A 23,384-nucleotide genomic window follows, 5' to 3' on the forward strand; every position below is an offset into this window, starting at 1 on the left:
CAGTCATGAAAAGCTGTTCGTGAAAAGAAAGGCCTTTTCCCCTCTTGGAGGAAAAGACTCCCATATTCGACCTCCTAACCCGAAGGTCCTCAAGGAGATAAGCCTTCTGCACATCACCTGTTGCCACTCACCCCAGCGCGCAGCCCTCAGAGCTCTCTCGGCGACAATTCTTAGCTTCCTCTCCCCTCGGACCAGGTCCCGCTCTCGGCCCCGCCCAGAGCCCCGCCCACACGTGCCCCTCCCTCTCCCTCCGCCCCGCCCACGGTGGCCCCGCCCCCTCGGTCCTCGACGTCTGCACGTCCCGCGCGCACCTAAACTCGCGCCGGTTGGCACCAAAGCTGCTGGTCCACGACGCGCGGGCCGGCGGTCTCCGCGTTCTGGTTCTGAGTTGGAATCCCTGAGGACTGGGAAGCCCGGGCGAGGGGGCGGAAAGGAAAATCTCGGGGAGACTGTGGGTACGAGCGGGGTTTGTGGCAGAAAGGGAAACGTGTGAAGAATCTGAGGGGAAACGCCAGGGTTCCGTTCTTTGGTAATAGTTGGTGGTCGTTGCTGGTCCCTGCGTGGTGGCGTCGTGCATCCCTCCCTCACCTCCGGAAAGGAATCTCAGTGATCTCGAGGGACTTCCAGCATCTTAATTTTAAATCAAATCGGACCTAGGTCTTGAAGGGGCCCCCTTGGCCTCCTTATGAGGGAACCAAGTGTTAAAATGTCGGGCCGCGGGTGCGGCCCAGGCCTTCTGTTGAGGGTGACCTGGACCACACTCCCCGACGGTGGGGCACAGCTTCCGGCGCCTTAAACCGAGGTGTCTGGGAGCCCTCTAACTGTTCAGCCCGTCAGTTGCTGCTCCAGAACGACAGAGAACAATCCTTTTGTTTTATCAAGGGGAGTAGAAATGATTTTTTTTTCTTCAATGAAGATAGTGTGGAATTTTGTGTAATCATATATGATTAAAGAAGGGACAGTATTCCAGAAGATACCATTAACACTGTTTTCTCTTTTCCCTGGGTTAATTTGCTGTAGAGGTCTAGCAGTTTGTTCGTCTTCCGCTGGGCCCCAACCCCTTATTTTGGTATTAAGTGAGGAGACGGAAGAGACCGAGAAAATGGATTCCTTGGATATTTTATTCTAATGAACACAGCCATACCTTGTAGATTACTGAGATCTTAAAACAACTGCTACAGTGTTAAATCAAAGACTCTGCTTATTGGTTGGCTTTAGTATTGCACTGAGTGTCCACTATAATTTTAAATCTTAAAAAAACAAGGAGAAAAGAAAGCCCCATGAAATTAGTAAATACTAGTAAATACAAAATACATCTAAAGTTTTATGAAGCAAAAAGATATATGTTACAAGAGAGCCCATTCATAATTAGCAAGCAGGAAGGCATTCATCAGATGTGAGAAAAATAAAACATATTTATTGACGGCAGACTAAGTTTAGGAGCCAGGGAGGGTACAGGAAGAATGACATAAGGTCAAAGTTCTTAGAGTGGTGTTAACAAACACGAAAGACTAAACAGCAATATGCAATTCTAAATAACCTTCCAAGATAATAAAAAGATATTATCAGGCAGCCATGATTAACTGCTATAGGAAATCAAAAAATGATAAAAGTGACCAGTTTTAAGAAAAGAGAGAAGCAGCTAAGTCCCCCACCCCCACATACATACACCCCTAAAATAAATAATGCCACATGCCCAGCAGAAAGAAGATAGGCCAGCCCAGTCATTCCAAACTAAATGTTTCTCTAATTGTCCTGGTCCTTGGTGACTTCGAAATGAAATCTAGGAGGTCTCTGGGCAAAGGAGTTTGTACTATATAATCTGACTGCTTTTTAAATAATATTATTTTCCCAGAGTTGGTGATTTTTCTGCTGCTCACCTTTCAATATGAAGGAAGATCAAGTTGTGCTGGAAGAACCAGGATTCCAAGATGAAGAGGTATTGCAGGAATATTGGAAGATAGGTAGACATTCAGTCATTCCACAAAAATGAAGCTTCTTCTCTGTTAGCTACTATTTTTAGAAACTGAGAGTAGAAATAAAACATAGTTCTAGAGAGAGGCAATATTACAAATATGTAACAACTTGTTTGGCAAGAAGTGCTAAGATTAGCTACCTAGCAACTGGCATGAAAGTATTTTAATAATTTAACAACTGGTGTGGCCATATTGGTACCTATGCGTACTGATACCAAATAGCAGAGGAAGGGGGGCAAGATCTGGTGGGGAAGAAGGTTGAGAACACATATTTTAAAATAGATTTAAATGTTCCACTCTTTTGGGTTAAGGTCTTAAAAATTTGAAGAGGCCATGACAAAAGTATTGAATTTCCCAGCCCTTTCAATGTTGGCTCTTCTTCTAAGTATGTAACAATGTGTTTGTAAATGCATTATTGATCCTACATCTATCTGTCTAGAGAAATGGAATTTGAGGCATTTGGAATGACCATAATATTGAATTAACTCTTTAAAAGATGTGAAAGTGTTGACTATGAAGAATCAAAACTCCATTTTTTCCTGTTCCATCTCCTTTAGGAATCTTTGTTTCAAGACATTGATCTGTTACAAAAACATGGAATTGTAAGTATTTTTTTCAATGTTGTGTGAAATTGTCCAATTCAGGGTTTCTTGGCCTTGACCCTATTGACATTCGGGACTGTTGTGGGGGTCTGTCCTGTGCACTGTGGAGTGTTTAGCAGCATCCCTGGCTCCTAACCACTCACTATATGCCAGTAGTACCCCTCTAGTTGTGATAACCAAAAATTTCTCCAGACATTGTCAAGTGTCCCCATGGAGCAAAATTGCCCCTGGTTGAGAACCACTTGTTCAAGTAGAGATATTCAGATCTATCTACATCAGCTGTCCTCATCAACAGAAAATTCAGTTCTGTCGGAATTTTTGCAGTGATCAGAGTAAGTGATGTTGACAGAAATCCAGACTTTGAATAACAAACTAGATGAATTTCAACAGCAATCAGTTGATAGTAAAACTTCTCTGACATTATCTTTTGAAGGCTCACATTTAATCTCTTCCAGTTGGATTTAGAAAATAAGAGCAAAAGAAAATCCTGGCCCTTTGGTGATGTAGTTCTTTGCATTCTCCAAGGGGAGAGGGAAAAAAAATCTTTAAAAATTTTGAAAGAACATATTGGTAATGAAGTTCTGTAGAAGGAAGGAGCTGAACTGAGTGGGTGAATGTGTGATAAATTTGCTAGCTTTTCTACTAACAGACTTTTCTTTTGAATTCCTTGTTACATTGCCATGGTCTCACTAACATTCTTGGGAAAACAGGGCACAGCCAGAACATTTGGCAGCGTGCTGGGTGTGTTCTACTCAGATATTTCTAGAACATTTGGCTACATGGTGGGTGGGTTCCACCTGGCTACTTGTATAAAATTGGCATCATGGTGGAAGGATATGGACACAAAAGCGCATGACATAGTATGGGAGTTTTTCAGGCTGGTATTTCATCAATCTGCTCCATTCTTTTATTTACAGAATGTGGCTGACATTAAGAAACTGAAGTCAGTAGGAATCTGTACCATTAAAGGGATACAAATGACAACAAGAAGAGCCCTGTGCAATGTCAAAGGGCTCTCAGAAGCAAAAGTGGACAAGATTAAAGAGGCTGCCAACAAACTTATTGTAAGCAAAATCCATTCTTTGTTGTTTTAGCTTAGAAGGGACCCTGAGTCTCTGTAGTCTTTCTCATTATGAACACGAGAAACTATTATGCAAACTCTGCATTCCTGTAGATCACCGGATATTATTCTCCCCATGTTAACGTTTTATTCCTTCAGTTTCAAAGCAACAGCAATTAATTTTTTAAAGATTGAGGCAGGGGTCTTCACCTGGAACACTCTGAAGATAATTATTTTTACCAAAACTTCTTTTGTTTCCTTTTATATTACTTTTTCTTTCTTTTTCTCTGCCTTTCCTTCTCCTTTTCATTTTTGTTTTTTACCTTGTTTTTGTTTTGTCTCCTCAAGTATGATATCTATGGCCGTTGCAAAGTGGTTAGCACCAAAGAAGTTGCTCTCTCCTGGTGTATATAGGCCAATTGATAAAAGAGCATGGGTTAGAAAAAGACTAACAGTAGTTAGGTCTACATGTGTGCAGTTGAAAAATGTATGAACCTACTAACCATTATGTTGTATACTTGAAACTAAATAATATTAAATGTCAACTGTAACTGAAATAAATGAATGAATAAATATCCAAGAATATGCTCACTAAGGCAAGTGAGCTAAAGTTACGCCAAACCCATACCTTGTAGCTGGGCCCACAGACTATGAGAGGCCCATACAGCTGAGAGGCTCCAAGCAAAAACATATGCCTTTAACCCAAGCTTTTGCGTAGAGCTTTTGGGTACCCCTGAACCTAAGTAGGGTGGCTCAAGAGCCTGCGTTCTTAACCATGATTTTGTGCTGCCTTCAAAGACAAATGAACTGTAGTTCATATCAAATGATGACCCTGATAATCAAGTATATACTTTTCGGCAACATTTGAAATTAAAACCATTATCTTATACCCTTTTTGAAACTTTCCTTTTGTCTTTCTGTAGGAACCAGGATTCTTGACTGCCTTTGAATATAGTGAGAAGAGGAAGATGGTTTTCCATATCACCACTGGGAGCCAGGAATTTGAGTGTGTATCTCATATATTTTATAACCACTGAGCACAGTCTTTGAAATACTATATTTCTTTTCCTCTACCTGGCTTTTGTTTCTACTATTAGTATTAGTAATATCTTCTTCTTTTGAAATAGTTTTTTTTTCCCAAAGGCAACTGAAGAAAATACATTTGAAACTACTTGTAGAAACAAGATTAAATTTCTTACAAGAAATTCAGACCCAAAATATAGTTTCTGAATCAACCTGTATTAATCTACAAATAATTTTAAAAATTAGTTTAACTTTTCATTTCCTCTCTCCTAATATCTATTTTTCATGTTTCTCAGTATATTTTTTAAAATTGAATATTCAGTTGACTTTTAAAAACAGCACAAAATGAAAAGCCCAGCTAATAATAAGACCATTTGTTCAAACTCCAATTCAGATCTAAAGAACAGAACTGAGACATAAGGCCTATATTGCCTGTTTCCTATTGGTACCCAGAAGTAAGAATAGCAGGGCTTACAAGTTGTTTTGTTGATCGACTGGCTCATACACAGTAGAACCTGTGATCTAAACCGGTGGAATGCCATTTGTTCAGCCCAGAATTCCTGTTCATGTTGGATGGATGGATAGATAGATAGATATCGAAAGAAATGATATGAATGATAGTAACACTTTCTCCTTTCTTGATATCTCTATTTCTGTTCCTGTTATTAATGCTTACTTTCTGTTTCCAGTAAGTTGCTAGGAGGTGGAATTGAAAGCATGGCAATCACAGAAGCTTTTGGAGGTAAATAGAACCTTGATAGTTTGTTATATGAAAAAAATTATATATATATATATATATATATATATATATATATATATATACACACACACATACATATAAACACATACATATATAATTAAATAAACAACCAATAGTTAATTGTGTCTATTTTGGGACATACAATGAAATCTCAGTTATCATAATACAGGATTATTCTAAGCTGCAGTTAAAATATATTCCAACATTAACAGATGGATCTTATTGTCATTTTTCATCTTTTTATCTCTGACTGCTACAGAAGAGAATAGAATTTTTTACTCTCATTCCTTCAAAAGGTAGTTGAATAATTAGACATCTTATTTCTAGGAAATGCACGTTCCATGAACAAGGAGAGTAGATTTTTTTTCTTCCCTGTTTATATCCTTTATTTTTCTTCAAAACAATTCATACATAACTATTCTACACCGTGCCTGGCAATTTCAGTACTTGCAGTCTTCGGGAAACTAAATCTGTTGTTTTGTTGATGTTCCTGGTGATTTGGAGAAATAAATCTGTTTTTCATTATTTCTGGTGACTCTCAGTCTTGTGGCTATCGTCTTGTGTATTTATTGATATTTGTGAGTTTATTGCTTGATTTTAATCTGTGGGAGTTCAGTGGGCCTAAACTGGTGAGTGGGCAAGTTTTCTCCCAGAGAGAATTTGCTTTTGTTGCTAGCAAGGGCATGCCACCAGTTGGAGACCACGTCAGCTCCCCTCTGAGTACTTCAGTTCAGTGAGAGAATCCCAGGCTCTCCTTCCTATAGGAGGATATTAAACTCTCATTTATATGACTAAGGAAAACTTGGTTTAACTTAATTTTTATCTAAAGGACAGTTCAGTGAAAAAATAACTTTAAAAAGTTATTTTTAGTACTGGTATTCATATATGCAGGATCCATTCATGACGTGGTGGTACTTTATGGGTAAGATTTGACAGTTGGAACAGAAAACCATACTCTGAGGACATATTTTATTCTTTATGAAAATATCTAAAAATTAACTGCGGTTTTTTTGTTTTTTTTCCCTATATTTCACAGAATTTCGTACTGGAAAAACCCAGCTCTCTCATACCCTCTGTGGTAAGGGTACATAACAACAATAATAACAATAACAATAATAATTGTAGTTATGACTTACTAACCTACTTTGTGCCTGGTTTATGTCATCTCCTGTAATCTGAACAAATTTACAAAGAAACTAAATCTCAGAGAGGTTAAGTAAACTGCCCATGGTTACACAGATACCAGACCTGGTCTTTGAATGTGTGGTGCTTGAGGTGGTGTGCTGCTCTCTGAACACCTCAATGGAAATAGGGATGATGGAAATGGGTATATGAGTGTGTAAGTGGGGAGAGGAATTCACTGTCTCAGTTTTTCCCATTCCATATTGTCTGTGTCCTATCAACAAGAATGTCACAAATCTATTAAGGCCTAGAATTCCTTATTTTCCATGGAGTAGGGTTGCCCCTTAGAAAAACTTAAAAACAACGTTTTCTAAAACAAAGTAAAGACCTCCTTTTGCACAAAGACATTACTCTGCATTTCTTTGACCTAAGTAGAAGGAGCATGGCAAAGTGGTTAAGAAAGGGATTCTGGAACCAAAATACCTGACTCTAGTCTTGGCTGTACCGTTAATACCTGTGTAACGTAGGCAAGTTGCTCTTCACCTTTCTAATTTTCCCCATCTGTAAAATAGGAATAATGATAGTGCCAAATTTAGGGTTGTTTTGAAAAACAAATGAGATATGCATGTACCAGATGTAAAGTAATTCCTTAGTGGGAACTACCACTACATATAAAGAAAATGTATTTGAAAATTTGGCATCCATTCACCAAAGTTTACTTAAATGAGTTATATAGCATAAATTATATTTGTGATAATTTCTTATAGGAAGAAAGTAATATTTAAATTTGACTTCTATTCTTTACAAGAGCTAGCTTTCATGACTAGCTCCCATTGTAAGGATACTGACATTCTCTGTTAAATTACTACTATGCTGTCAGAGTACTTGCAATGTTGCCCATTGGTTAGTAATATAAAAATATGCCATTTAGAAACTAAAGGATCATGATTCTTTGCTAGATTGATTAAAGAGTTGCAACCAGCATAAATCCCATGTTAATTTATACATTCATTTGTACAAAGTTTATTCACTCCTATTAATATTAATTAACTTTTAATTGCTTCCTAGTGACAGCTCAGCTTCCAGGAGCTGGTGGCTACTCAGGAGGAAAGATTATCTTCATCGATACAGAAAATACTTTGTAACCTTTTTATTTAAACAAGTTGCTAATATAGTAGTGTAATATGGTAATGATACTATAAAAGAGAGTTTGTTTGAAATATATCATTTTTATAATCATCTTGTAAACCAGCAATAGTGAGAATAACCAAGGGGAAAACAATGAGATCTCAAAGCACTTTTATTTAAAAAGGTTTTGTTTCTCTGAATGGATTTATGGATTTGGTGTGAAATTGACAAAACAAATACATGAAAGGAAACTCGTTTTTAATCTCCAAAGATTTTACTTAAAGTTAGAAAGAAGACTATTGACTCACTCAAAGTCATGGTCCAAAATAAAGCGAAAGGTATGAATAGAACAAAAGCACAGAAGGGAAAATGGCAGAACCTGTTTGGGTAACAGAAAGAATTGCAGTTTAATTGAAGTGTAAGATATTCCAGTATGCAAGGCTGGTAAGGTGATTTGGGTCTCAGACATGAAGGGCTTTAAAACCAGGTGATGCGTGTAAATCAGATACTTTTACAATATTCGAGGCAAGTAATGAGAACTTGATCTAGATTGGAAGCAGTAGGCAGTAGGGATAAAAAGAAAAGGACAAGAAATATTAGGGAGGAAAATTGATAGGACTTGATGAATGTATTTTGTAGACAAAGAAAAGAGGTTTGAGAAATCACTCAAATTTGTTGTCTAAATGCTGGGGGAATAATGATGCTAATAACAGAATGAGGAAGATCATACTTCATCGAAACAGTGATGTTTCATTTTAATGTGTTAAATATGAGGTACAGGAAGACATCCATATGGCAGTTGGAAATGTTAGGCTCAGCTTGAGAAGGGGGAGGGCCAGAAATATGGATGGACTCGCCAAGGGGGTAAGAGAACTTAGAGAGAAGAGAGGACATAACTTTGGGGTGTGACAGTGTTTAGAAAGAAGGACTAAAAAGAGGAGCCCATAGAGATAGAGGAAGTAGAAGGAAATCTGGTTGTGGAAGGTGAGCAAAAGGAGAGTTTCAAGAAGAAAAGGGCAATCAGCAATGTTCTACAAAGAGAGAGATGACAGACAGACCAAAGGTGCAAACTGAGAAAGATCACTGAGGTTTGAAATCAGGAGTCCAAGAGGGCATTTGCAGAAAAATGTGTTGATGGAAGCTTGTTGCTAAGAAACAGTAAGGAATTGAGACAGTGTGTTATTAACTACTGAAGAGAAGAAGAAATACAGTAATTTGAGGAGGTATTAGGTTCATAGTAAATTATTAACAGTCGGGAGGGAGACCTGCATAAGTTCATAAGGTCATTCACAAAGAAGCCCCAGCCCTAGCTCCCCAAGATCATTACTCATTATTGCCACTAGGCAAAGAGATCAGTCTTCTGGTCCAATCTTACTGCCTCTAAAACATGCTTTGCTATTAAAATTTGAAGACATTGTACATCAGCAATTATTTAGACTTCAATATAAAGATTCTCCTTTTTTTTATTCATTATAGTTTCTTGAATCCCAAATCTTCTTTCCTGTATTTTTGTTTTGCTGGAGTACCTACTCAAGTCTTATTTTTTTCAGAAAAGTAATCCAGATGGTAAACTTTGAGCTCTGGCATGTCTGAAATGTCTTTATTTTGCTCTCACTCTTGAATGTTAATTTGACCAGTCATAGCAAATTTGCATGGTATATTTCTATCCTATTGGGTATTTGTTCCCTCTTTCCCTACCTCACAGTCTTTCTTAGTCATACAAATCCTCCAGGGCTCTCATTTGAAGGCCTGCCTTTTCTAACTTCTAATTGCCCAACTTAGAAAACCTTGTCCTCCTTGATCTGTTACAGAATTTACTATCCAAAACACTTTAGTAGAAGAAAAACAGCCAGAGAACAGTTTGCAGAAGACCTTATTTGGACATACCAGGCATGAGAAGACTCTGAAGGAAACTTCTAACTTGGGGAAGGAGGGTGAAATGTTGTATAGGTTATGGCAAGTGGAGCTCAGCTGGAGTTGAGCTAGTTTCAGAAATAGCTGTTGACAGATGGTTCTTAGAGAGGGAGGAATTGTTCTCACAGATTATCAGCCACTGTTTGGGTAATTTGAATTTTTTCAAGAATGGTAAACAGTTAGCCAATTCATACACGAGAGAGAGTAGGGAGGAACAAGGACATGCAAGGGCCCCAGTACGATGTTCTCATTCTTTCAGTGTCTTACACATACACTGTTCTCTCTTGAATTTTTCTTTTTATATATTTTGCCTACTTAATTGTGTTTTGTGCTTACCATGGCATGGATTGTCTTATGACTCTTTATATCCCCCACAATGCCTTGCACTGGTAATTGGTTAATACACGTATGATTGATTCCATAGGGTATTCAGTTAATAAATATTTATAAATTGATTTGAACTTCCCTTCAGCATAAGCCCAACCTTTTCACTTCTGGTCACGTAGTAACCAAGTTTTATAAAAACTGACATGGTGAAAAATATTTTTACTGCCTCTTTTAATTCCTTGTCTTCTTTGACTTGTCCACCAAAAACATCTACTGGGTATACTCAGTAGCAGTGGAAGATTTTAATGGCTGTTACTGAAGCTCTGAAGAAAAGAACATATGTAGGGCTTTAGGATATAGATGGCTGGGAAAGCCTAAAGACAATTCAATTTAACATTTACAAAACCAGTTGCAAGTGTCACAAATAAGATTAGAAATGGTCCTTGCTTTACAGTTACTTACAGTATGATCAGTAATATACAAAGTGAAATGAGACCACAGACATGCATTTTGTTTTACTTCACTTTGGAGAATATACTGTAGACATATTGGTGGGATCACCAAAACCCTAAAAATGTTTTTACCCTTTTATAGTTTAGATAACGTGTTTATTAGCATCTTCCAGAACACCTTTGCAGGTACACTGAATTTATGCCTCCCTATGAATTTACTAATTCCAGAAAACACAACTCCTTTAAAAGAAGGTGGATTTTAAACCCTAAATAAATAAAAAAATTGCTAATTTCCTTCTGATCCTTTGGTGCATGTAGTCAAATTTATCATTCGTATATTAAACTATTTCATATTGAACAAGCGAGGAGTATGAAGAGAGTGAATTAATTCACTTTGAAGTGACTTGAGTTATAATTCAGTGATATTATCTTCCTAAAATAGACCTGTTTTTATAGAACTGAGAACAAGAGATTCACAAATCTTAGTTTCTAGTTTTTCTCTTGTAATTGATTTTCTGCCTAATCCTGAGTTATTTGCCTAATCTGTTTGCCAGTGTCCTCATTTATAAAATATAATATAGGCTGTAACAACTAACTTCTAAGGTTATTGTAAAGATTAGATCATTTAACATTTAAATGCATTACTGCCTCCTCATTCCTATCACCATTATCACTACCTAAAGTATTCGTTAATTGAGGCACTTAAGAAAAATAAAATCTGGTAGATTTGAAGTGATTATTAGCATCCTCCAGAATACCTTTGCAGGTACATTGTTTTGACTCTCTGTTAATTTACTTACAGTATTATTTTCTGTAGTTGTTGTCTAAACTTTTTTGGAATTGATTTATTGGCTCCTTAATGTTGGGACACGTCAGCCGTCCAGATCGCCTCCGGGATATTGCCGATCGCTTCAATGTGGACCATGACGCAGTACTAGACAATGTCCTCTATGCTCGTGCATATACTAGTAAGAGCCCCTTGCACTTGGACGCTTGGGCAGTTTTAAGGTTGGCAGCACTGATTTACAATTTGAGTGATACTTACAACATTTTGACACTGTTCTTTTCTCTTTTTATTTTACTTTTCTCCAAATTAATTTAGTCTACAAATTTTATCATCTGGTAAGTTCTTACATATTAAATGTCCTCAAATTATTTCTTATTCTTTGTCTTTGAAATGGAGAATCACATTCTTTTTGGATAATGTAGCATTTGGCGTGTATGCTAAGGTAGAATATGAAACCATATTTCATAAAGTTACAAATAATTAAGAAAATCCTTCAAGGATTCTCTTTTGACTGACTCCCAAGGACATACTTGATCTTAGCCTCTGCTTCTTCCAGCTTTTGTAGTATTTTCTCACTGCATTTCCCACCAGGTGAACATCAGATGGAGCTACTTGACTATGTAGCAGCAAAGTTCCATGAAGAAGCTGGCATCTTCAAGCTATTGGTACAAGCTTTTAAATATTGCTCACTCACAGAGTTATTTAACATCTTGGTTTTCTTCTATTGATTCCGATTCAGATTAACTTCTTCCTTTCCAAATCGTAATTTATTTTTACATTAACTGTGCAGATCATTGATTCGATAATGGCACTTTTTCGAGTGGATTTCAGCGGTCGTGGGGAGTTGGCTGAACGACAGCAAAAACTGGCCCAGATGTTGTCACGACTCCAAAAAATCTCAGAAGGTAGATTTTTAGAGATAAAATGGCACTATAAGAATAGCATCTGTGACTGCTGAGTAGACTGCAGAGAAGCTCAGGATGTCAGGAGGTGATACATTTTTAAAAAATAAAATTACCTTCTTGGGAATACCACTGTTTTTTAAATAAAAATGATTGATTCTTACAATAAGGTATCTAAATAATGATAACAATAATAGCTTTAAATGAATTATGTGATCAAAGAAAAACTAGGAATATAATCTTGTTTATAAAATAAATTCATGGCACAATAATTCCTAAACTCTGATTCCTAAACAATGAACTTTTTATATTTACATTGCCATTATCTGAGTTTCTTTAATTTTATTTCTTGATGCAGAATATAATGTGGCTGTGTTTGTGACCAATCAAATGACTGCCGATCCAGGAGCAACTATGACGTAAGTCCCAACATTCTGCTTTTGTATTTCGCGAAGGTTAATATCAAGAGGATTGGAATATAGATAGAAAATAATTCCAATATAATCAATCTTGATGTGGGCACAGATTTATCACAAATTATTTTATTTCACAGCACCTATTACTTTCTAATTGCAAATATCACTTATTTGTTATCCAGGACCTATTTTTATCTAGTCCTTTATAAAATAAAGCAGTAGTTTAACTATTTTCAGATACTCGCTCCTCTTTTGTCTAGGACTAGAAGTATATTGGAGGACAGTAAGAAAAAGATCCCAGGGAAATAAAAACTTATATTCCAAATACACGAATGCCTTCTATTGCACTAAGCTGTTAGCCTGAAAAAAAAAGGAGGTTCTTTACAGGATATATGTGTGTGTGTGTGTGTGTGTGTGTGTGTGTGTGTGTGTGTGTGTGATATATTTATAAGAGGTCCTGTGAGGGAAGTCTTCTGTTGGAAGAAACAATTTTAGTGCATACTAGGCATATGCAGAATTTGTTGAAGTATTTATGTATGTAACACACCGATTGATGGCTCTGTTTGAAAGATGGCAGTGAATGGAAAGGCAAGAAGAGCTAAAAGAGGGTAATAAAAACAGAACATTTAAAGAAAGGTTAGTTGCTACCATCAAAAATTCTGGAAACTATGTATCTGAATAAGCTATCAAAATTATCCTGAATCCATGATACTGCTTTTTAAAAGATCTTTTCAACAACTTTTTATTTAGAAAATTTTTTTAATGATTGTCTTTTTTTAAAAATTTTATTGGGGAATATTGGGGAACAGTGTGTTTCTCCAGGGCCCATCAGCTCCAAGTCATTGTCCTTCAATCTAGTTGTGGAGGGCGCAGCTCAGCTCCAAGTCCAGTCACCGTTTTGAATCTTAGTTGCAGGGGGCATAGCCCACCATCCCATGTGGGACTTGAACCGGCAAACTTGTTGTTGAGAGCTCGCACTCTAACCAACTGAGCCATCCAGCTGACCCTCCAGAAGCTCAGCTGCAGCTGGTTGTCTTCAATCTAGTTGTGGAGGGTGCAGCTCACTATCCCATATGGGAATCGAACCAGCAACCCTGTTGTTCAGAGTTTGTGCTCAAACCAACTGAGCCATCTGGCCACCCCTAGAAATTTTTTTTAACCAAAGTTGCAAGACTAGTGTAATCAATACACGTATATCATCCACCTAGGTTCATCAGTTATTAACATTTTGCCACATTTTTTTCTCTCTCGTGTGTGCATGCACATGTATGTAAAATTTCTTTCTCCATACATACACACATATGCGCGTGCGTATGTGTGTTTTGGTGAACCATTTGAGGGTTTTTTTCCCTGAACCACTGAGAATTATTTGCAGACATCAGGATACTTCACCTCTTAATACTTCAGCATATCTCTTCTATGAACAACAACATTCTCCTGTATCACCACAATATAATGACCACACTCAGGAAATTTAACATTGGGCACTAGTGTTATCTAATATACAGTTGTATTCAAGTGCCTCCAATTGTCCCAATAATTTCCTTTATAAGTGTTGGCATTTTTTGTTTTGTTTTAGATTCAGAATCCACGGAGGATCATGCATTGCATGTAGTTGTCATATCTCTTCAGGCTCCTTTAATCAGCTTCTCAGACTTTGTCAGACTTTTATGACCCTGACATTTTTGAAGAGCATAGGCCAACTGTTTTTCTGAATGTTCCTCAATTTGGAGTTGATTTTTCCTCGTTACTTAAAATGTTAAACACTTTTAGCAGGAAAACTGTCGGGCAGTTTGTCCCATTATTAATGATGTTAAGTTTGATCATGTGATTAAGATAGTGTTCACAAGATTTCTGCATCATAAAAAGCCTTTCCCTTTGTAATCAGTAAGTAATTTGTGGAGTGATACGTTGAGACTGGTGTAAATACCTTGTTCTATGATAAGCTTTACCCGTTGGTTTTAACATCTATTGATTATTCTTCCTTCCATCAATTATTACTCTGATGGTTATATTACAAAGTGGTATTCCTTTAAAACTGAGTCACTACATTGTATAGCAGTACATAAATAAGTCATTGGCATATGTTGTTTTCTTATTATTATTAACTATAGTCACCTGCTGTACATTAATCCCCAAACTTCCAATTATAAAATAAATAAGTCATGGAGATTGATATATATATTAGAAGATACTTGATATGCTAGTGTAAATTCTGTAAATTGTACTGAAACAAATGTGTCTCTCTTTAGGCATTTTCTAAATTAACCCTAAGAGTATTGCTGCATTTTCTGCAGTTTGATATCTCTCTCACTTTTCAATACCTTTTTATGAGTATTTTCTACTTAATCATGGGAGATTCCAGTGTGAAAATATTAACTACACAAATGATATTAAGCAAGTTGAAAAGATTGAGGAGGGGAAATCAATCATTTAATTCACTCAACATATATTTATTGAAAATCTACTATGTATTAAGATTCTGGGAATTCACTAGTCATCAAAAGAAACTATGTGCCTTGCCTCCACAAAAAAGAAAAATAAATAATGTCCATTTAATTCAAAATTTTAAAGTTTTGGTAGGGCATGCAATTGTCTGTAGCCTTTGAGTGGTCAAGGCAATCTTCTCTGTTTTATAGGGTATCTTTCAAACACAGGACATGAAGTACTTCAGAAAAAGAATAATTTTAAACTGAACAGAAATGGAAGATTTTTAAGGCCTGCTTTAAAAAGAGAAAATGACTCATTGGTTCAGAGGGAGGAAGTGGGTTGCATTCAAATAAAACAGTACAAGTTAAAGAGCAATGTTCTTTCTTCAGGTGTGGAGAGGGAACATTGAAGAGAGTTAGAAGGAAGGTAAAGGAAATCGGTGGAAATTAGGTCAGTTAGGGGTTCTTTTTTTATATATTTGTAGAAAGTTTCAAAAAGAGTAAAACCATTTTGAATTGACTCCAACAAGACAATGAAATGAGAACTAGAGAGGTGATAGAAGGAAATAATTGTAGGAGTTGGAGAGGGGAGGAGATTTATAACGAAGTGAGCTAAGTAAAGAGCCCAAGAAGGTAACAAAGGCTAATATTTTTGCTGGGTGAATCAGCTTCGACACATCATCTCCTCCATCTCACCAAGTTGTAAGGAAACAGGTTCACCATAATGAGTACATTCCAAAGTATTTAAAATTATCACAATACAAATTAAACGCATGTCTTCATATAAAGCACATATATTGCTGCCACTAAATGAAAAAAGCCAGGACAGTTTTAACCTAAAGGATTTCAGATGCAGTAGAAAACTTCCCATAAAGAAAATGTCTTTGTTTCTCAGTGTTGAGGAACTCCAAGCTGCAGCTCGTCTGGGGCCTGTCAGAGAAATACCACTATAATTGGTATGAGTCCCCAAGCACACTGACAATAATTGAGGCTTATGTCCCATGCATTATACGAGCGCTTGATGGCACATTGTATTAAAAAGGAACAAAATTATAGAGGCAGGGAGCTGCCGTATGATGCAGCAGAGCAGTAGCTCCTAGACGAGGCTTACACATACAAATTTTAGAACTAGAATGATCCAGCTGATGAAGGTCTGGAGATAAAAAGTCATAGTATCAACCTGTAAAGCTCCACACCAGGACAAAAAATAAGATGATGATACCATCTACTTTGTTTGTGTATTTGTTTTGCTCAAACAAAAAGTCATCTTAGAACATTTGCGGTCTTGTAAATGTTTAGTCAGTTTATTCTCTAAGGATGTCGCCTACTGATTCAACACCTTTAGCGTAAATTAAGAGGCAATTTGGTTAGAGAAAAAACATTTAACTAGGGTCACTAGCATGGTGACCTTGTGCAAGTCATTTAAACTACTTGAACTTGTTTTCTTCCCCGTCAAAATTAAGAGAACTTATATTTATTGATTGCTTACCATGTGCCAGATGCTTTCATGCATCATCTTATGTAATTCTATGTCACCTCTGCATAATTCAGCCTCCTTGGGCCTCCATGTTCTTTCTGTGAAGCCAATCTCAGTATGTTACTCCATCTTTCCCCTGCTGCCAAACAACCCTAGAATTCCACCTTCAAAATGTTGAAAAAGTATAGATTTTTCTGCATACTTTGGGGGCGAAGGATTACTTAACAAAACTTGTTAAACATACTCCGTTTTTGAAACGATCTCTTTGTTGTTTTCCCCCAAATTTTTATCTTTTGGCAGTATTCTTCTCTCCCTATCATTCCTAACCTCAAAGCAGCCTCCTCATTCTTGGGCATGCTCACTCAGTCGTTCTCTCCGCAATGGACCCCTTTTCAAAAACTCTATCTGTAAGCTTACCCCTTAGCAAGTGAAAAGTACCAGGAGTACCCATTGTCCCTCAAACTTACCCTTGCCTAGTCCCCCTCAAGGTCCCTATTCCAACCAGTGTTTGAGGTAGATGCTATTATTATTCACAATTGATAAAGGAGGAAACAGAGGCTCAGAGTACTTAGTACTTGCTCAATCACACAATTAAAAAATAGAGCCAGGGTTTGAATTTGAACCCAGGTATCTTTGACTTCAAAATTGATGCTATTTTAGCCTCACTGTGCTACCCTCCTCCTCCCATTCCAAGAAAGATATCACCTGCCCTACCATCACCATAATCCTGTACTTTATGACCCCATTACCCTAATTTGAAGTTGGGTAGTCAGGCTGTTCTGGGTTTTACCCTCAATGATATAATGGGCCGTCTTCTGTTCAACCAGAGGGGAAGAAATGAAGCAATCTTTCCTGGTCCCTCTTTATTTCTAATATCCACCCCCATCTCTTTCTCCTTCTCATCATACTCCCCAATCCCTTAAGAAAAGGAGGAAAGAAGAGGAGAAAAAAATACCAAAGAAGGGGAAATAAGAGAATAGACTAAAGAAAGGCTGTGGGTGGTTTTCTGAAGCTGTTTTTACTTCATCAGAAATAGAAATAAATTAAAGCCCTTTAAAAGAATGTGGAATGCTATTATACCTTCTTATACTTTACCTCGAGACTTGGTTCAAATACAGTTCAAAGAAAAGTTTCTTGGTCTACATGTCACTGAAAGAGTGTGTTTTATCTGAATCCTTTAGTTAAATGATAATAGTTACCATTTATTGAGTATTTCTTACGTGACAAGATTTCTATAAAGGTAGAGCTAATGTGTATCAATGATCTGGCATAGTTCCTGGCACACAGTAGGCTCCCAGCAAGTTATACTAAATATATCTTGAATCCTCACAACAGCACTAAGAGATAAGGGCTTTTTGTTCCCATTTTATAGTTAAAGAAACTGAGATTCATAAAGGTAAGCAACTAGCCCAAGGTAACATAGATAACAAGTGTTGAGTCAGGATTATGAAAGCAGATGATAATGCCTGTAGTCACTAGGCTACTGCCTCACCTAAATTATTTTATTTTATTCTCACAAGTACCCTCCCAGTGAGCTACAGTTACTATCCCCCATTGAAAATGAAGAAACAGACACTTTGAATGGTTAAAGAACTCTCCTGAGGTCACATGTCTGGCTGATAAGCCAAAATTGGAACCCAGGTCTCACTCCAAAGCTCCTGTACCACACAGCAGTACACCAGGGTTGTATAGGCCTGGGGAAAGCTTGGCATGCTGTCATTTGAGAGGCTGTGCAGGGATGTATCCATTGCCCTGGTGAATTGACCAGAGTTCAGGGCCCTCGGCCTTGCAGGCAGAGATTTGATTTGGTCAGCCTACTGAGAACCAATCCGTCTCTCCGGGCAGACTCGCATTAATCAAGCTCATGAGACTCAATGAAAGATAACAGGGACCGTTTACTGATAATGAAAAACGTAACTACGTTTGAGGTTCTCGTGACCAGTGCATTCTCTCCCTATAGGTAAACCTTTATAGGAACCCAAATTTCAGTCCAAAGTATTTACTAAATATGGAATCCAAAAAAAGGGAAACAATTAGATGAGTTAGAAGAGTAAGGACTGCCACATAGTAAGGACTCCATAAATCTTGGTTGCTCTTATTATTATTAATACCTGTCTACACCAGAGGGGGAAGAAACCATGAATCTCCTAAATTTACATGCAAATTCTTATATATGTACATATGTACATTTTTCTGGGGGAGAGTTTATATCTTTTCTTAAATTAATAAAGTGTTAGTGACCTACAAGAGAGATTAAGAGCCATAAATTCTACCCAAAATTCTATACAGAATCCTGAATACCTTGATGGAGCAAGTAAAATTAGAATTGGCTTGATATTCTCCCAGAGCTAAGGCTGTTATGCTATGTTGCAATCTATTTTGATTAAGTATAATCTGTTAGTTTATGAGTCTTTTTAAGGACATTTTTCTCCCCATGCTGATATCTTTCCTATATGTTTCTGCAAATCCTATAATTTCCCTCATTTAGTTCACTCAAAATCATCTCTTTAAAGATGACATTCTTAACATTCAGGCTCTCCACCTAGAATAGTCAGTAACAAACAGTAATACTTATTATCTTTTGTGCATAGGGTACCACATTGGTAACAATAAACAATAATGTGCTAAGGAAACACCGTGGCTATATATCTAGAAGCTCCAGCTTCCTGCTCTTCTTTAGATTATCTGTAATGAGGTTGGGAGAGGATTACCTCGATTAGGAAGAAATTTTATCTTTTATATTTGCCTATCTGTCAGAACACCCTTCAAAACTTCCTTGAATTATAGCTTCTTCAAAGATATGTCACAAGTCTGTGTCCAAAAGGATCTAGACCAGGGAGACCCAAATTGTCTTCTCCTCTGTATTCATTCAACAATACTGAGTGCCTTTTATATTACAGGCACTTTTCTAAGCGCTGGAGTTACAAAGATGAACAGGATTTAGAGTATAGTGGGAGAGTGAGACCCGTGAATTAAAAAGTATAATGTAGTGTGCTTTAATGGAGGAATACACACAGTGGTTTGAGAGCACAGAGAAGGCACGTTCTACTCTGTTTCAGTATATCAGGCAAGGCTCCCAAGAAGGGATGACGCTTGATGGATGAGTGAGAACTAAATGAATAAACACAGTGGAAAAGGGGCTTTCGTTTCAGAGGGAATTGTGTGTGCAAAGGCCTCAAAGCATAAGAGGAATTGCTGAAATAAGAAAAAAGAAAAGAAGTTTGAGAGGGAAGAAGAAAGAATGACTATAACTGTAGAGAAGTATGTAGATGACAGATAGAAAGAATGGGGTGTTGAGGGAGCTTCTTTCTGAAAGCCCTGGTTTTCTTTGGGAAGAAGTAGGCAGTGTTGTCCGAGATGAGGAGACTCAAGATTACTGAAGGTTTGGAAAAGCGGAGGTGAAGCTGACCACGCTCATATAGGAGAACTACTGGGCAGCAGGAGAGACCATCTGTAACACAGCGGCTAAAACTTCTCCCTGCTCATTTAGCTAACTCTAGCTAGTCTTTCTTGTGTCCTCTTGATAGAAACTTCTAACCAGTCTACCTTCTCTGGAAGCACCAATCTTTCTACAGTCCAATATTCTCCTTGGTATTTTTATAACTTCCATATCTTAAATGCAAAAAAATATTTTTGAGTACCCACTGGGTAGCTGGTTGCTACACAGCTAAATACAATATTGTCAGCCCTTACGGAGCTTAATGATAGGTAATAGAAGAGGGATTGAGGGGGAATTTAATATAGGAATAATAATAGCATTAAAGATAAAACATGAGAAGTGCAGTAGAGAAGCATAAATGTAGTGTTGGTAAGTTCAGAGTTCACAGCCCACATCAGGGCCTCAAGCAGTCCATCTCTATATAACACAGGACTCTTTTAAGACCTTGAAGAACCACTGATAACATAGGGTGACCTGGAAAGTTTAGAGCCATTCCGTTACAAAGAGTGGCATTGATCTATAAACATTACAGAGATAACTCACCTGTAGCTATTTCATCCAAGTGAGATCACATCGCTTTACTGCCCCATTCAGCTGCCTGCATAGAGCAACCCAGTCTTCTGACCTCTTAACTGCTGTCTGTGTCAACTGTTTGGCTGCTACTTCTTGATAGTGGTTGGTTCCAAAACTAACTCTGTATTTATGTTCCCACTTTGGACATGCTGAATCTTTTTTTTTATTATTATTAAAACAACTTTTATTAAAAAAAAAAGTGGGCTCTCGGAACAGAGGGTTGGCCCATTCGGGCCTCCTGTGTCCTGGTGGTGACGATGTCTCCCATGCCTGACACTTCTGAATCTTAACGAGTCCTATCCAGCCCCAGCCAGGGATCTTATGGTCCTAGCCTCTGAGCCACTCAATCAAGCAGCTGTTTATACCAGCAGACTCCCTTACCAGAGAGCTTCTTATCCCCACGGAACTTACAATCTGTTTAACCTCCTGCCACTCAGCCACATCCTCACTGCCCCAAGCCTTCTGCTTAGAGTAACCAGAATCCTGAACACCTCCTTGGAGCGAGCAGAATTTGAATTTACTTGTAACACTATTCTCCCAGAACTGAGGCTATTATGCTATAGCACAGTTTATTTTCATCAAGTACAATTTGTTAATTTACGTTCAGTTCCCTTTATTGATGATTTCAAAGCCCAGGTTTCGTCTTAATCAGTTGAGATGATCATATGGGCTTTTTCCTTCATTGTATTGATATGGTATATTACATTGATGGTTTCCTATGGTGAACCACTCCTGCATTCCTAGAATAAGTTCCACTTGGTCGTGGTGTATAATCCTTTTAATATGCTGCTGGATTTGGTTTACTAGTACGTATTTTGTTGAGGATTGTTGCACCTACGCTTTTTTAAAGGGCTCACTATTAGGGTTATTAAGAGGCTTTCACATCTTGTCAAGTGAGTGTTAGTCCCCTAGTGAGTCTGTCTATCAAGATTAGTGTCAACAATATGTGTAAACTACCTTAAAAATCACAATATATTTTTGAATCCATATGATCAGCCGTAGTAACAGCTTATCTTTACTGTATCATATTTTAGAAGAATGAACTTTAGGCATCAGTGATAAAGATAAAGACATTTCTGAGATTATTCTCACTGCAAATTCAAAACCTGTACAACACTGAAGGCTTCCAACATAGAGTTAACATATAAGAAGGCTCTCACCATATTACCCAAAGCAATATACAGATTTAATGCAATCCCCATCAAAATCCCAATGGCATTTTTTAAAGAAATAGAACAAAAAATCATCAGATTTGTTTGGAACCACAAAAGACCCCGAATAGCCAAAGCAATCTTAAGAAAAAAGAGCAATACTGGAGGTATCACACTCCCTGACTTTAGCTTGTACTACAAGCCTACAATAATCAAAACAGCATGGTATTGGCAGAAAAACAGACACATAGACCAATGGAATACAATTGAGAACCCAGAAATAAAACCACGTAAATATGGACAGATAATTTTTGACAAAGAAGCTAAAAACATACAATGGAGGAAAGACAGCCTCTTCAATAAATGGTGCTGGGAGAATTGGATAGCCACGTGCAAAAGAATGAAACTGGACTGCTATCTGTCACCATGTACCAACATTAATTCAAAATGGATCAAAGACTTAAGCATAAGACCTGATACAATAAACTGCATAGAAGAAAATATGGGTACTAAACTTATGGACCTTGGGTTCAAAGAACATTTTACGAATTTGACTCTAAAGGCAGTGGAAGTAAAAGCTAAAATAAACGAATGGGACTATATGAAACTTAAAAGCTTCTGCACAGCAAAAGAAACCATCGACAAAATAAAGAGGCAACCAACTGAATGGGAAAAGATTTTTGCAAACAGTGCCTCCGATAAGGGCTAATATCCAAAATATACGAGGAACTCATGCAACTCAACAACAAAAAACAAACAACCCAATTGAAAAATGGGCAGAGGACCTGAAGAGACATTTCTCCAAAGAGGACATACAAATGGCAAATAGACATATGAAAAAATGCTCAACATCACTAATCATCAGAGAAATGCAAATAAAAACCACAATGAGATATCACCTCACCCCAGTCAGAATGGCTATCATCAACAAGACAAATAGTAACAAGTGTTGGAGAGGCTGTGGAGAAAAAGGAACCCTCATACACTGTTGGTGAGAATGCAGACTGGTGCAGCCACTATGGAAGGCAGTGTGGAGGTTCCTCAAAAAATTACGAATAGAATTACCATATGACCCAGCAATCGCTCTCCTGGGTATCTACCCAAAAAATCTGAAAACATCCATAAAGACACGTGTGCTCCAATGTTCATTGCAGCTTTGTTTACGGTGGCCAAGACATGGAAACAACCAAAATGTCCTTCGATAGATGAATGGATAAAGAAGTTGTGGTATATATACACAATGGAATACTATTCGGCGGTAAGAAAAGATGATATAGGACCATTTGTGACAACATGGATGGATCTTGAGAGTATAATGCTAAGTGAAATAAGTCAGACAGAAAAAGCAGAGAACCATATGATTTCACTGATATGTGGTATATAAACCAAAAACAATAAAAGAACAAGACAAACAAATGAGAAACAAAAACTCATAGACACAGACAATAGTTCAGTGGTTACCAGAGGGTAAGGGGGATCAAATATATGGTGATGGAAGGAGAACTGACTCTGGGTGGTGAACATACAATGGGATTTATAGATGATGTAATACAGAATTGTACACCTGAAATCTATGTAATTTTACTAACAATTGTCGCCCCAATAAATTTAAAAAAAAAAAAGGTTCTCAATCTGCTGTCATTTACATCATAGCATCATGGAGGAAGGTTGGGTATTTCTTATTTATTAGACTAGAATAGTGCTTAGCACATAGTAGGCTGTTAATACATATTTCTGATAAATGAACGCATGAATAAATAAATTCAATCTTTGTATTTTATAAAGAAGAAAGATCGCTTACCCCAAGAGTTATCCTAAGACAGTGAATAATGTTTTACTTGTGTTT

The 23,384-nt window shown here is 37.4% G+C and overlaps 1 protein-coding gene across 1 annotated transcript in view; it reads left to right on the top strand.

Moving 5' to 3' along the window:
- The first annotated feature begins 285 nt into the window (after positions 1-285).
- DMC1 (DNA meiotic recombinase 1) overlaps positions 286-23,384 on the top strand; it is a 30,747-nt gene continuing 7,648 nt past the window's right edge. The window contains exons 1-12 of the mRNA XM_019734560.3: positions 286-455; positions 1,856-1,939; positions 2,534-2,578; positions 3,496-3,642; positions 4,562-4,644; positions 5,351-5,403; positions 6,458-6,499; positions 7,612-7,684; positions 11,241-11,332; positions 11,743-11,816; positions 11,942-12,056; positions 12,412-12,472. Coding sequence (XP_019590119.1) covers positions 1,889-1,939; positions 2,534-2,578; positions 3,496-3,642; positions 4,562-4,644; positions 5,351-5,403; positions 6,458-6,499; positions 7,612-7,684; positions 11,241-11,332; positions 11,743-11,816; positions 11,942-12,056; positions 12,412-12,472 — 836 coding nt within the window. The 5' untranslated portion in view covers positions 286-455; positions 1,856-1,888. The remainder of the gene's footprint in view (positions 456-1,855; positions 1,940-2,533; positions 2,579-3,495; positions 3,643-4,561; positions 4,645-5,350; positions 5,404-6,457; positions 6,500-7,611; positions 7,685-11,240; positions 11,333-11,742; positions 11,817-11,941; positions 12,057-12,411; positions 12,473-23,384) is intronic.

Source organism: Rhinolophus sinicus, chromosome 1 (genome assembly GCF_057876585.1).
Source record: "Rhinolophus sinicus isolate RSI-liver-muscle chromosome 1, RSI-T2T, whole genome shotgun sequence".
Classification (NCBI taxonomy): domain Eukaryota; kingdom Metazoa; phylum Chordata; class Mammalia; order Chiroptera; family Rhinolophidae; genus Rhinolophus; species Rhinolophus sinicus.